At 43.0% G+C, this 12,377-nt stretch overlaps 1 protein-coding gene across 2 annotated transcripts; it reads right to left on the bottom strand.

Annotated features, from left to right (window-relative positions):
* Positions 1–4,596: 4,596 nt before the first annotated feature.
* Positions 4,597–12,171, bottom strand: C9H19orf18 (chromosome 9 C19orf18 homolog). Of its 2 annotated transcripts, none has more exons than XM_072966465.1 (6): positions 12,004–12,171; positions 11,776–11,880; positions 9,830–9,919; positions 9,315–9,417; positions 5,976–6,139; positions 4,597–4,874 (listed from the first exon to the last, which is right to left on the bottom strand). In XM_072966465.1, exons 1-6 carry the CDS (start codon positions 12,086–12,088, stop codon positions 4,759–4,761), a joined length of 663 nt encoding a protein of 220 aa, XP_072822566.1. In that variant the 5' UTR covers positions 12,089–12,171; the 3' UTR covers positions 4,597–4,758. The 2 variants fall into 2 exon arrangements, with proteins under 2 accessions (XP_072822566.1, XP_072822567.1); XM_072966466.1 differs by having other exon boundaries at positions 11,776–11,894; positions 12,004–12,132.
* Positions 12,172–12,377: the final 206 nt, after the last annotated feature.

Raw genomic sequence — 12,377 nt, 5'->3', positions numbered from 1 at the left:
CACCCAGGTGTTTGGAGACTTTAGTTGAGACGCTCTGAAGTTTAACATGCTCTCACAGGCTGAACGTATCCTTTCAGATGCTTCAAAAGCCTCTATCACTCCACAGAGTTATCCTGTCACAAAAGGTGTGACTGGTAGAGGAAACTCAAAAATGATCGTCCTGCAATTCAAATGTCAGAATGATTAAAATTCAACCATGTTTAGGAATTCAAGAAACTATCTTTCGCAGTAATATGCAAAAATAGTAATAATGGCTCTGAAAGAAACTGAGACAATTCTACGGGAAAAAATCTGCAAAAAAAAAAACAAAAAAACCCAGCACACTGTGGTATTGGTATAGGGGCATACAATTTAGATCATAAATGTAACAGAACAGAATATCGAGCACACACAAAGAGATATGTGTATGATTTCATCCTTGATTTATGGGTATAGTGGCACCAGATAGCAGTGGGAAATACAAGCTTTTAAGGATGTTCTGGAGTACTGAAGTACGCAAATGGTTAAAATGCGACTTTAGACTTCTTCAAACTGGACACAAATATTAGCTGCAGGTAGATAAGGCTTACCTGGAATGACAGAAATGATTGTTTTTATAAGCTGATTGAAGAGAATGCAGATCAGATGTACACAAAGAAGGATTTCTCAAAACAGACTCAAAAACATGACAGGGAATATGTATCCAAATAGAGCCAACTACATTAAAAGAGAGGGTCTATTATAATAAAACACCAAGAAAATTGAAATAACCGGCCACAGAGTTGAGAAGACATTTGAATTATTTATAATTGTTTAAGAGCTGGTCTATAAATAGTAAATTTATGTAATAAATAAGTCCTACAAATTAATTAGATAGAAGTCATCTCAAAAGAATTAAAACCGTTTTTTATAGATGACAAGAATTCCAAAAAGCCAACCATATCAATAAGAAGAAAGACTTTGACAGTCGAACCTTAAATCAGAATGACCTCAGTGAATGGCAGACTGGGAAACTAACAGCCTTTGCACCACCTAAAAACACTGAGTAAACAACAACATGCTAATCAAAATAGCTTTGTGAGTACTACAGAAACCAGTTGAGGGTCTGCAGAAACCAAGCAAACACCCCAACCAAAAAAAAAAAAAATCCACAATTAAAATGATAAGGAATTTGAGGGTATTTTCGCTGGCCCTAGCCCCATGCCCTCCTCCCTGACACCACACAGCTGGGTGGAAGTGGCCCAATTCTCAGTTCTCTGGGAAAGAAAGGAAAAGTGAAGGACTTGATTGCAATCTTCTGGCGTGTCTGAAGTCTGACCAACGGTCTGGTTTCTGCATTGCCTGTCTCAGCGCTGATGGTAAGGGCGGCAACAGTTTGAAAGTCAGGATGGAGACCAGTCAGGGACTAGCAGATTCCAAGCCTTGGGACAGCTGCCAGGAACTGCAGTCCTGCCTGCAGGTGCCTGGGGACAAAAAGGTTATGACAGAGGAATGCAGTAGAATGTTTAATGCTGAGTAAAATGAGGGGAGAGTGGGACTATTAGGGAAATTAAGACACTTAATGCTGCACACTGTGTAGGCAGAACTTGGGGAACCCACACTGGCACACACTGGAGGGAAGAGGCAGGTCCAGAGAAGTTCTTAAAAAGCCTTGAGCCTCCACACTGGGTTGATTAGTAAAGATTTTTCTCTGCGTGGAGCCAGTCCCTAGAGGCTTGGAGAGGTGGCTTAATGTGACAACTAAGGGAATAATGGTCACATCACCTTTGCCTAATCACAAGTGTGACATCCCTCTTAAGACGCAAGCTCAAGGGAAGGGAGTTATAGAGCCTTGTGCACCAGGAGGCAGGAGTCTTAGGGGCCATCTTATAATTCCACCTGCTGCAGTGGATTTTGCTAAGAGACACCTGCCCAAGAAGACTTATGCTTGCTATATACTTGATAAAAAACAGTCCAGCCTCTCCATGCCAGCATCCCTATATGGTGTGTAGCACTTTGCCAGCAGAACTAACCCTGGAGGAGGGACCACACTGGCTACCAATGACCAGAAGGCCTCACCGCAGACCTCAGTGGACTCCAGAGGCACGAAGGTGTGCTGCAGCCTGGCCTCCCATTTTTCTGGGCCCTCACCTGGTTTGGAATCCTGGAATATAATCACTCTGAGAATTATCGACGATCGAGTGGATTTCTGCCTGGCTTCCTCTGGTACCACCTAGCTCCCAGGAAAGTTTTGAATTGTGGGCCATAACCAACTGGCACTGGCAGAGTTTTTTTTAAGAGTTAGTACCTGCCCCTTCAGACATGTTATATACACTATAGGTAATCCAGAGGTCATAATATTTGTTGAGAAATACTCAAACTTGCTTTGCTTTGTTGGCTGGCAGATGAACCAGCTGCTGGCCCAACAATTATTTGCTGATTAGGAAAATGTTTTTAAAATCAGTTGCCATGGGCTGAATGTTTGTGCTCACCCCTTCCCCAAATTCAGTCATCACACCCCAGTGGGATGGTATTTAGAGGCAGGGCCTTTGGGAAAAATCAGATCATGAGGGGGGCACCCTCGTGAATGGGATTATTGCCCTTACAACAGGACCTACACCAGGACCCGACCACGCTAGCGTCCTGATCTTGGACTTCAAGTCCAGAACTGTTATTTAACCCGTCCAGTCAATGGTACTTTTTACGGCTGACTAAGACAGCAGTGTGGCATGTTAGTGTCTCCCAAGTTAGGTTTTGTCTCAGAGGGTCTGGGCATGGCCTTGTCTAAGGGTAGGAAGCCGCACAAAGGGACACTGAAGGCCCATCCAGGCTCTGAGACTCATGAGCCAGGGCAGCACACTGACAGCTACTTTCCCTGTGAGCTGGGCCACTCATCCCACCTGTAACCCTTCCTGGCTGCAATGTGCAGGCAGGTGCAAATTACTGGCTGAGGCAGTCTCTGGGATGCCCCATTTCTAATCTATAGTCCCATTACTCCTTTGTCACATTGTCTGTTATACAGTTTTTAATTTAAGAAAGGTGGAAACTGAGTCAGGAGACTTGGACCTGGCTTCAGTTCATCTCCAAATTAGACTAATTTTTTAAACAGCTCGATTGAGATCGAATTCACATACCACAACAATACCTCTTAAAAAGTACAACTCCGTGGTTTCTGGACCACTCATAGGTTTGTACAGCCATCATCGCTACGGTAGGCACAGCATAAGCTGCTCCACCTTGAGCAGCAGAAACTCTGAAACCTACATACATTCCCCTTTCCTGCTTAGAGTTACAGATAATGGCTGGCTAGCGAGGGGAGAATTAATCTTGCTTGAGAATTCCAGGGATGGCTTTAAGGAGGGGGTAGCAGACGGACCTTGGAGTAGAAGACTGATTGTACATGAGACCATCAAAGAGGACACTACCCAGACTGCCCCGCGGCCAGTCTCAGGATAATCATCAGAGCTGCCTGTGCTGTTCTGCACGTTGCCACCCACCTGTGAACCCCCGAAAATCCTCTTTAAAACCTCTGTCCTCTAACCAGCACTTGGAGATGGTCCCAGGACATTAGTCCACCATCTTCCCAGGTGGATGGCCTTTTGACCAAAGCAACTTTATCACCAACACTTGTCTCCCGAGTATTGGCCTTTCCAGTGGTTAGCAGCTGAACTCGGGGTTGGTACCAGCTTTGTCTGGTTACAGTCCTTTTTTCTTTTTTTTAACATTTTCATTGCCCCCCAAAGAAAGCCCTACACCCACGAACCATCCTTCCCTTTTCTCCCCTCCCCCAGCACCTGGAACCACTTACCTACTTTCAGCCTCTATGGAATTGCCTGTTCTGGGTATTTCATATAAATGGAATCATACAATATGTAACCTTTTGTGTCTAACCTCTTAGTGTATTTTGAAGGATCATCTATTTTGTAGCACGTGGCAGCACTTCTGTCTTTTTCCTTGCTTAATAATATCCTGTTGTATGGACAGAATGCAGTATGTTTGGTTGTTTATCAGTTGATGGGCATATATGATGTTTCCACCTTTTTGCTCCTATAAAAAATGCTGCTTTGAACATTTGTGTGCAGGTTTCTCGTATTTTCAATTCTTTTGGATATATACCTAGGAGTGGAATTGCTGGGTCATGTAGCGTCTCTATATTTAACTTTCTGATGAACCATCAGACTGTTTGCCCACATCAAAAGCACTGTCCAGATTAAATCTTGTCTCTTTTGTGTTCCCACAGCCTTGGCGGCTCCCGGCTTACAGCTCTCAGAACACCTGGCAATCTTTTATAGCTCTTGGCTTGCAGATCCATTTCCCTACCAGGTCCCAGCACCTTAGAAACAAGGATTACTGTATCTTAATCTGGTGTCATATTTATTTTGACACTCAGTCTCCTTGTATGTAAAATGGAAGCAAGCTACTGAAATTGATATTAGAGACCCCGGGGAAGCTTTGTTTAATGCAGGTGGTTCCCTGGCCCGGTTTGGGAGACTGCCTAGAGAAATTCCTGGTTAGAAGTGAGGAAAGAACGTCCCGACAATTTCTCTTTCACACTTAGGAAGCTGGACTTATTTCTTTTCTTTTCTTTTCCAATTAAGTTCTATTTATTCATAAACCGTGACAGCTAAGCAGCAAGAATTTCTATATCATATGAATTTATTTTCTCTTATATACATCCAGCTTGCTTTCTTTCGAGTGCTCTTGTACAAGGGAATGTCATGGCACACCCTCAGTCACCTGAAACCCCTGCGGGGGCTCCTCCACACTAGCCAGCACCTCCTGCACCTGCTTCGTCTGCTTTCACATATTCTCCATCTCTGAAGTGTGCAGAGCATCCTTTATCTTCACTTCCTTTACTAACTTTTGCTCTTGATTCAATTTCTTTTCAATGTGTTTTCTTCTTTTCGATCTAATAACTAAATATAAACATAATGTTATTGAGATAACTAATAAATGAGGACTAGAAATAGGGACAAAAGTGAGAAAAATATGGAAAAATAAAGGTAACAACAATGGCATTTTCAGGCTATAAGCAATGTTATTTGTCTGGTAAGGATGGTGAATATTGCATTTTTAAATCAGTTCCCCACTTTCTGTGGTCAAGCTTTAGAGATACCCAGTTAAAAATATATAATTTATAATAACTATCAATGGAGTATAACCTTCAAAAAGTATGAATCACCATTCTGTATACCTGTAACATATAACACTGTACATCAACTATACTTCAATTTTTAAAATGATATTGTAAAAAAAACATAAATAAAGTTTTAAAAAATCAGAGAAGTTATAATTCAATGCAATGAAAAGACACTGAAAAACTGTTCTCTGAGGGCACAAGGGCCGTCTGCTTCGGGGAGCACCAGTGACTTCTATTCCTTGACCTCTCAGCTCTTTCTGACGGTCCAGCTCTGGGATTCTTGGAGGGGAGGTCCATGCAGGGGACGTTAGTGTGATTGAATCAGACATTGTATGTATTTTTGCTCTAGAATTTTTTTAAGCAAGTATCCAAGAATCTCAGAACTCTACAGAAAGCAGGTTTATGTGCACATATACACTTTTCTCTCCTCACGGGGACTTGCAGGTGTGGTGGGCTCCCGGGGGCCTTTGACTCGGGGCAGTAACCTCCACTTTGTGGGCCTGGATCCCATTTCCATGTCAGACCGAGGCAGATGGTGCAGGAGGGACATCGACCTGTCTGTGTTCAAAACTCAGCAATAACGCTGCACAAATGGTACATTTAAGGGAAATGTTTAGTATGGGAAAGGTTTTGTTTCCCAAACTATTTTCAGTCCTCGAATTGCCCTGCAGAAGGAACTAAGCAACCACAGCTGTTTGTCCTTCTGTGTAATCTGATCGGACAGGTCATTTCTGTAGGTGTGGCCGTAAACATCTATCTTTCTTACCTCAGACTCCATCAACTCCCACTTAGCTCTGCCTTTGAAAACCAGACCATCATGGCCAGCTCAGCTTTCATGCGACTCTGGACCGGACAAAAAAACTGGCTGCCCCTCTACCTGAATGAATGAACTTTTCCAGTTCCTTCTCATTCTCGGGAAGCAGATACGTGGACTCGTCCAGGCTGTCATCCTCGGGGCTGTCCTCCTCGTCTGCTGATGGCACCCTGATATTTTTATAAAGCAATGCCAGCTGTTGTCTCTCCTCAGCCTGCGCCAGTCGACTGGAGAACAATGCAGATGAATTTAAAAGCCCAATTTTCACAATAAATCCTCACATCTTAAATTCTGTGACTTTTTGATGGAAAAGGGTCACTAGTACACGGTGGTAGTTGGGGGAGGGAGGCAGAAATAGACTGTGAAACCAAAGTTTTCACAGATCTCAGATTTGTGCTGACAAGCAGAAAAGGAGTAACTGATGATGCCAAGTTGCATAGGAGCCAAGACCAGGGTGGGATGAATGAGGCATTCATGTTGGGTACAAAGCGCCACAATCAAGTTGAAGATCTTAGTGCAGTATTTTACAAAAGAAAAATTAATGCCAAGAAATCCACAATGAACAGAAGGTCAACATTTTCAGGAAAGACAGCATAGGTGTTTTCCTTTGGTTCAGTTTCCAATATGATTTGCCTCAGCAGTGTTCCTGAGCTTGTATTTAAAATGTTGATATTTTGTTTATTATGGATTTTTGAAGGCATGAATTTAGATTTTTTTAAAATACTGTATTAAATTATTATTTATCTTGATTATCAAATTTTTGGCACCCCCCCTTAAATTTTGCACCTGAGGTGAGCGCCTCGCCCACGTCACCCTGGGTCCAACCTTGGACATGGATCTTTGTTTGAAGTGGAAATGCGCAATAGTGTCTTACCTTTTCCTAACACACTTACATTCCTCACTGTGCTTGACTCGTGTAGTAACTAGTAATTTTAGAGCTAGTGTATCTGTGCTCTCAGGGGCTGGGACGGAGGGAAGGGACAGGAGGAACAGTCCAGAATCATGCTGTGCAGCAGGGGGAACTGGCCTGACTATAATCAGGAGGTTGGTGCAGGAGCAGGATTTGGGTGAGGAGAGTGAGGTGCTCCCTTTAGGTGCAGTATTTAAGGGGGTGCCAGAACCTCAGTAATGATGATAAATATTTTGATTTAATATTTTTTAAAATTGAAAGGAATGGGAAAAATCCATGATAAACCAAATATCAAAATTTTAAAGACAGGATCCAACAGTGCTGTGATTAACCACACAAAAGCCTGAGGCAAAGGGGAAAATATGAGTCTATATGTACATGTTTTTATATATTATGTTATGGTTATTCTTTTCTAAAACTTTATGAATGTAGTTGAGAATATATAAAAAAATTTAAAAATGCATAATCAAAACTTGCAGCATTACTTTAAGTTGACATACTTTATATCAGAAACAAAATTTATTATAATTTTACTTTCCTGGTTTAAATGAAATCACAGTCACCGATATATTTTCAAAATCTGCTTCTGGGAAAAATGAACTGCTAAAAATTACATGAAGACATGTACTTTGGGCACACATTTTTCCTTTTGCCCTAGGCTCTTACATGGCACCAAGGGTAACACAAATGCAAAAGCTGTAAATGTTGACATTAGCTCAGTAACTTAATTGGGCACTGAAAGTCCAGGAAGACACATTTCAGCGAGTTATTTTAGAAATCTTTCTATCTGTTAACATCTTTGTCAATACTAATGAAATAAACTGAAACCACAATTACATAAACTGAGTCAAAGGAGATCACCACATTAGATATTCTGGAGCCAGACATGCTGGTGACACTCTCTCATTAGCAAAATTTCTTCAATTTTACTTTTAATTTTGCCTTCATTTGATGTACACCAAGGTGGTCCTAAAATGGCTACCTTAAAAAACATCCCACACATGGCAGTATATTCCCCATGGACATACTTAATTCTAATAGAGTAAATAATTTAGTACTTCCTCAGTTTGATGGGATACATTTGAATCCCAGAACTAAATCCTAGACTAGGAATCAACATGTTGGCACTGATCAGAGCAGCACAATGTCACAGTGCGGCTCACTTTTGTCTAATACTAACTTCAAAGTGATCGCAGAGCAGGGAGGGTGTAGCTCAGTGGTAGGGTGTGTGCTCCACATGCATGAGGTCCTGGGTTCAATCCCTAGTACCTCCATTTAAATAAAATTAACCTAAGTGTTCATCAACAGATGACTGAATAAAGAAGTTGTGGTATAATTATACAATGGAATACTACTCAACCATAAAAAAGAATAAAATAAGGCCATTTGCAGCAACATGGATGGACCTGGAGATTGTAATTCTAAGTGAAGTAAGCCAGAAAGAGAAAGAAAATACCATATGATATTGCTTATATGTGGAACCTAAAAAGAAGACACAAATGAACTTATTTACAAAACAGAAACAGACTCACAGACATACAGAACAAATTTATGGTTACCAGGGGGTAAATGGGGTGGGAAGGGATAAATTGGGAATTCGAAATCTGCATCTCTTGGGGAGTGATGGAAATGTTAGGTATCTTGATTGTGGTGGTAGTGGTTTCATGGGTGTGCACACCTATCAAAATTCATCAAATTGTACATCTCAAATATGTGTAGTTTACAATGTAGAAATTGTACCACAATAAAGTTGTTTTTTAAAAACTTAAAAATAAATAGATAAACCTAATTACCTTTCCTCAACCAACAAAAACAAAAAACAAAAAACAAAACAAAAACAATGATTCACAGAACTTGACTGTAAGCTTTATCGCTGCCAACAAGATGAAATGTCTTCCCCAAACGCCAGTATTACCCCAGAGAGCCTTGATGATAAGTTTCTAGTCAAAGAGGGAATGGTCACTCTTTTCTGCTTTGCACTGTTAAGATTCCTCCCAAAGTATCAAGTTCACATTTTGGGGGGATGCCAGCATCTCAGATAGTGGCATTCAAATGTTTTTTTAATGGAGGGACTAGGGGTTGAACCCAGGACCTCAGGCATGCTAAGCAGGCATGCTACCACTGAGCTCTACCCGACCCCCTAAACATTTCTGATCATGGTCTCCAGTAAGAAATAAGCTTTACCTCACAATTGTGTGTCTGAAAAGATTGAGAAACAGTATTTACTTTAATACATGTAATGCTTTGTAATATTTTCTATTCTACTAAATTGTACTCTCTCCTGTTTCTTTTTATATTTTTCTTTTATATCATGACCCAACATGAACACAGTCCGTATTCTAAAAGACACTGTCTATCATGTATAATGACTATAATGAGTTTGTGATTATAAGAAATGTCATTATTATTATCATTACCATCACAAAATAATTACCTAGTTAACTAGTTACTTCTTACGTAAGGGTGGTGAAGGTTACCCAGCACATACTTACTAGATCATATAGGAAATAGCGATGCCACACAACAGGGCGATGCTGAAGGCTACCCCCGCGACTGTAACTACTTGAACAAGAGCAGGTCTATGAGGAATCAGTGCTAAAAATGGAAAGAAAAGACGTTCTCATAAAATCCTGTTTTAGCTGTGACTATCAGTGAGTATGTTACTCATATTGTTTTTGAGAGAAAACCAGGAATACCCTTAAAAATAGCATTCTTAATTCTAAAACATATGGAGGCTAGATTGCACAGCCTGAGTGAACAAACATACTTTGAATTCCCACCTAAGCCCTGACTCCTTTTCCATCTGCCTCCTGTCTTTGGTCCAAGCCCCTCTGATGCCCCACAGAGACTGGTCCCCGACTCAGCACGGCAGGCAGCGCCGCCATCGAGGGGGCTGAAAGGGGAGGATCCTTTGTTTTCCAGTCAGGTGCTGCCCCGATGGCCTCAGGCTGTGAACTGCTGTCATGAAAGGACATCACAGGGCACTTCAGGATGCAGTTTCACAGACCTGTGTTCCAGGTGTTGGTGTTCGGGACCACTGAATGCCCCACAAAACCACGGAGCTTTGTAGCCTCAGGGGTGTCCGTCTTCCCATTACCTGAATCAAAAAAATAAACCACCAGAGTGACCGTGCAAACCGAACGAAGGAGCAAAGGGCAAAGCAGCGAGGTTACCCAGCCACGTGTGAAACCCTGACCCGCGCTCGACCTTCCTGCGCTTTGTCCCTTCACTGGTGCAGGATGAGGAGTTCAGCGGCTGAGCTGAAAAATACTTTGATAACGATAATTTGGGGGCCGGGGATTAACAGACACACATTACTGTATACAAAGTGAACAACAGGGACCTGCTGTACAGCACAGGGAACTACGTTCAATTTCTTGTAATGACGTATAATGGAAAAGAATCTGGAAAAATACTTCCGTATGACTGAGTCGCTTTGCCGTACACCTGAAATTAACACTGTAAGTCAACTACACTTCAATGATAAATCTTCTAAAAGGGCCAAAGAACGTGGGCCTTCGGACACCACGGCCTGGACCCCGCTGGGCTTCGTGGTTGTGGGGCTGGGGGGGGGGGTGAAACCCCATCGCTGAGCTTTAGGAAGAGTCGTGGTATCTTTGGGGTGGACGGACGTATTAACCGTCCGTCTGTTTCTCTCTGTATTCCCGGTGCTTTGACATCTCGCGCTATTGTCTGACCTGCCCGGAGCCGCAGCGTTACTGATCCGACCACGCCGAGGGGCTGTGCGGGCGCCCGGAGCGACACCCACGACGGCGCTGGGAGCGTCGGCGGCCGCCCCGCCCCCCGACTCACCCTCAGGCTGCGGGGACCGCGCGGGCGCCGTTGCGGTTCGTGCTGGAAGTAGAAGGGGACCAGGAAGAAGAGAGGGGTCTAAGACAGATGTAGGGGAATAAGGATCTGCCCTGGTGTCAGACGAGGGGCCGTTCCAGATGGGCAAGATGAGGCTGCGAGGTGCAGCTCAGTGGCAGAGCGCGTGCTTAGCATGTGCTAGGTCCTGGGTTCGATCCCCAGTACCTCCATTAAATAAACAGATAAATAAACCTAATTACCTCCCCCACCAAAATAAATTAATTAATAATTTTAAAAATAAAAAAAGTAATTGTCAACATAAAAAAAACGACTAGTTAAGATGGTAAATGTTAAGGGGGATAAAGCTCAGTGGTAGAGCACATGCTTAGCACAAGGAGGTCCTGGTTCATTCCCCCGTACCTCCACTAAAATAAATAAATAAATAAGCCTAATTACCCCCAAATAAAAAAATAATAATTTTTTAAAAATTTAATAATTAAGAAAATATATTTGGGGGAGGGTATATAGCTCGTGGTAGAGCACATGCTTAGCATGCACAAGGTCCTGGGTTCAATCCCCAGTACCTCCATTAAATAAATAAGTAGATAAATAAACCTAATTACCTCACCCCCCAAAAAATAACTAAAAATAAATTTTAAAAATAAAAATAGAAAGTAATTGTCAAAGTAAAAAAACCCAAACAGCAAAGATGGTAAATGTTGTTAATAAAATTATTCCAATGCCTGGTAGAAACATGGGGCTTAATTTGCAGGAGCAAGGAGCTCTGCCGGCACCTAGTGTCTCCTTTCAGGAATATGCACCCTTAAGAACATAATGCACTTGGTTTCTGGCCTAGTTTTGCAGTCGCTGAGAAGCACCCCTATCCCTCCCAAGCTGAGGGCCTGGAGGAAGTCAGCACAGAGTGGCAGGGCTGGGCTCCCATCAGGGCAGAGAGGCAGACAGCCCTGCGATCTGCCAGCTGACAGAGTGAAGAACAGAGCAACTCACTTCGAAGCAGTGCTTCCCTCACCATATTATGTTGTGGCCAGGCTACTGCCAGGCTCGGGAGACAGTGGTCTAGTAGGAGAGAGGGCCCCAGACTAGTGTTCTCACTGCACTGGATGAGGAACCACAAGGACTCACCTCGGAACTGGACCAAAGGCCCTTGAACCTGAGATAGGAGAATCTCCGTAAAGGGCAGCGTGGGCCGCTGGGTGACTTTTGTGGGTGCCTGTGCCTGTCGATAGCCTTGAAGAGAAAACCTGTAGCAGTGAAATGCAATGACCCCACTCTACTCCCCCTGATGGAAATGAAAACCACGGTGGGAGCCACCCCTTGAGCCCACTGCTTAGTCGGCTGGTTTGAACTCACCTGCATAAGGCAAGCATAAATGAAGGGGGCATTCCATTAAAAATAAAAATAAAAAGATGAAAGAATTTTGAACCTTGTCCATCATCCCAAATTGTTCATTATTTTACCACATGGGGGAGAGGAAGTATTTAGACATTTTCCAGCATCAGTCCTGTGTTTCTCTGAGGAATGAAGGTCTTCTACCTACAGAATGTCTGGGTCCTGACTTGGAGCCACCAGTGTGAGGTCAGCACACGCTGCCACGGGGAATTCTCTCATGGAACCGAGTCAGCCAATGGGGGGACACAGAATGTGGGGGCCGGTGCTGGGAGTCAGGCTAAGGTTTTGGGTACAGCTATGAATATGACCGGGTCCCTGCCCTCAGAAAGTGCATG

The sequence above is a fragment of the Vicugna pacos genome, chromosome 9 (assembly GCF_048564905.1).
Source record: "Vicugna pacos chromosome 9, VicPac4, whole genome shotgun sequence".
Lineage (NCBI taxonomy): Eukaryota > Metazoa > Chordata > Mammalia > Artiodactyla > Camelidae > Vicugna > Vicugna pacos.
Note: the sequence above shows the minus strand (reverse complement) of the source record. Positions and strands in the feature narration are given on the sequence as shown.

What these genes read in the sequence shown, in the direction of transcription:
- C9H19orf18 (XM_072966465.1), bottom strand. Translation starts at nt 12,088, where the DNA reads ATGATGGACAAGGTTCAAAATTCTTTCATCTTTTTATTTTTATTTTTA. An exon ending in TTTATGCTTGCCTTATGCAG is followed by an intron (nt 11,881 to 12,003) that starts GTGAGTTCAAAC and finishes TTTCTCTTCAAG; the next exon opens with GCTATCGACAGGCACAGGCA. An exon ending in CACCAACACCTGGAACACAG is followed by an intron (nt 9,418 to 9,829) that starts GTCTGTGAAACT and finishes TTCCATTTTTAG; the next exon opens with CACTGATTCCTCATAGACCT.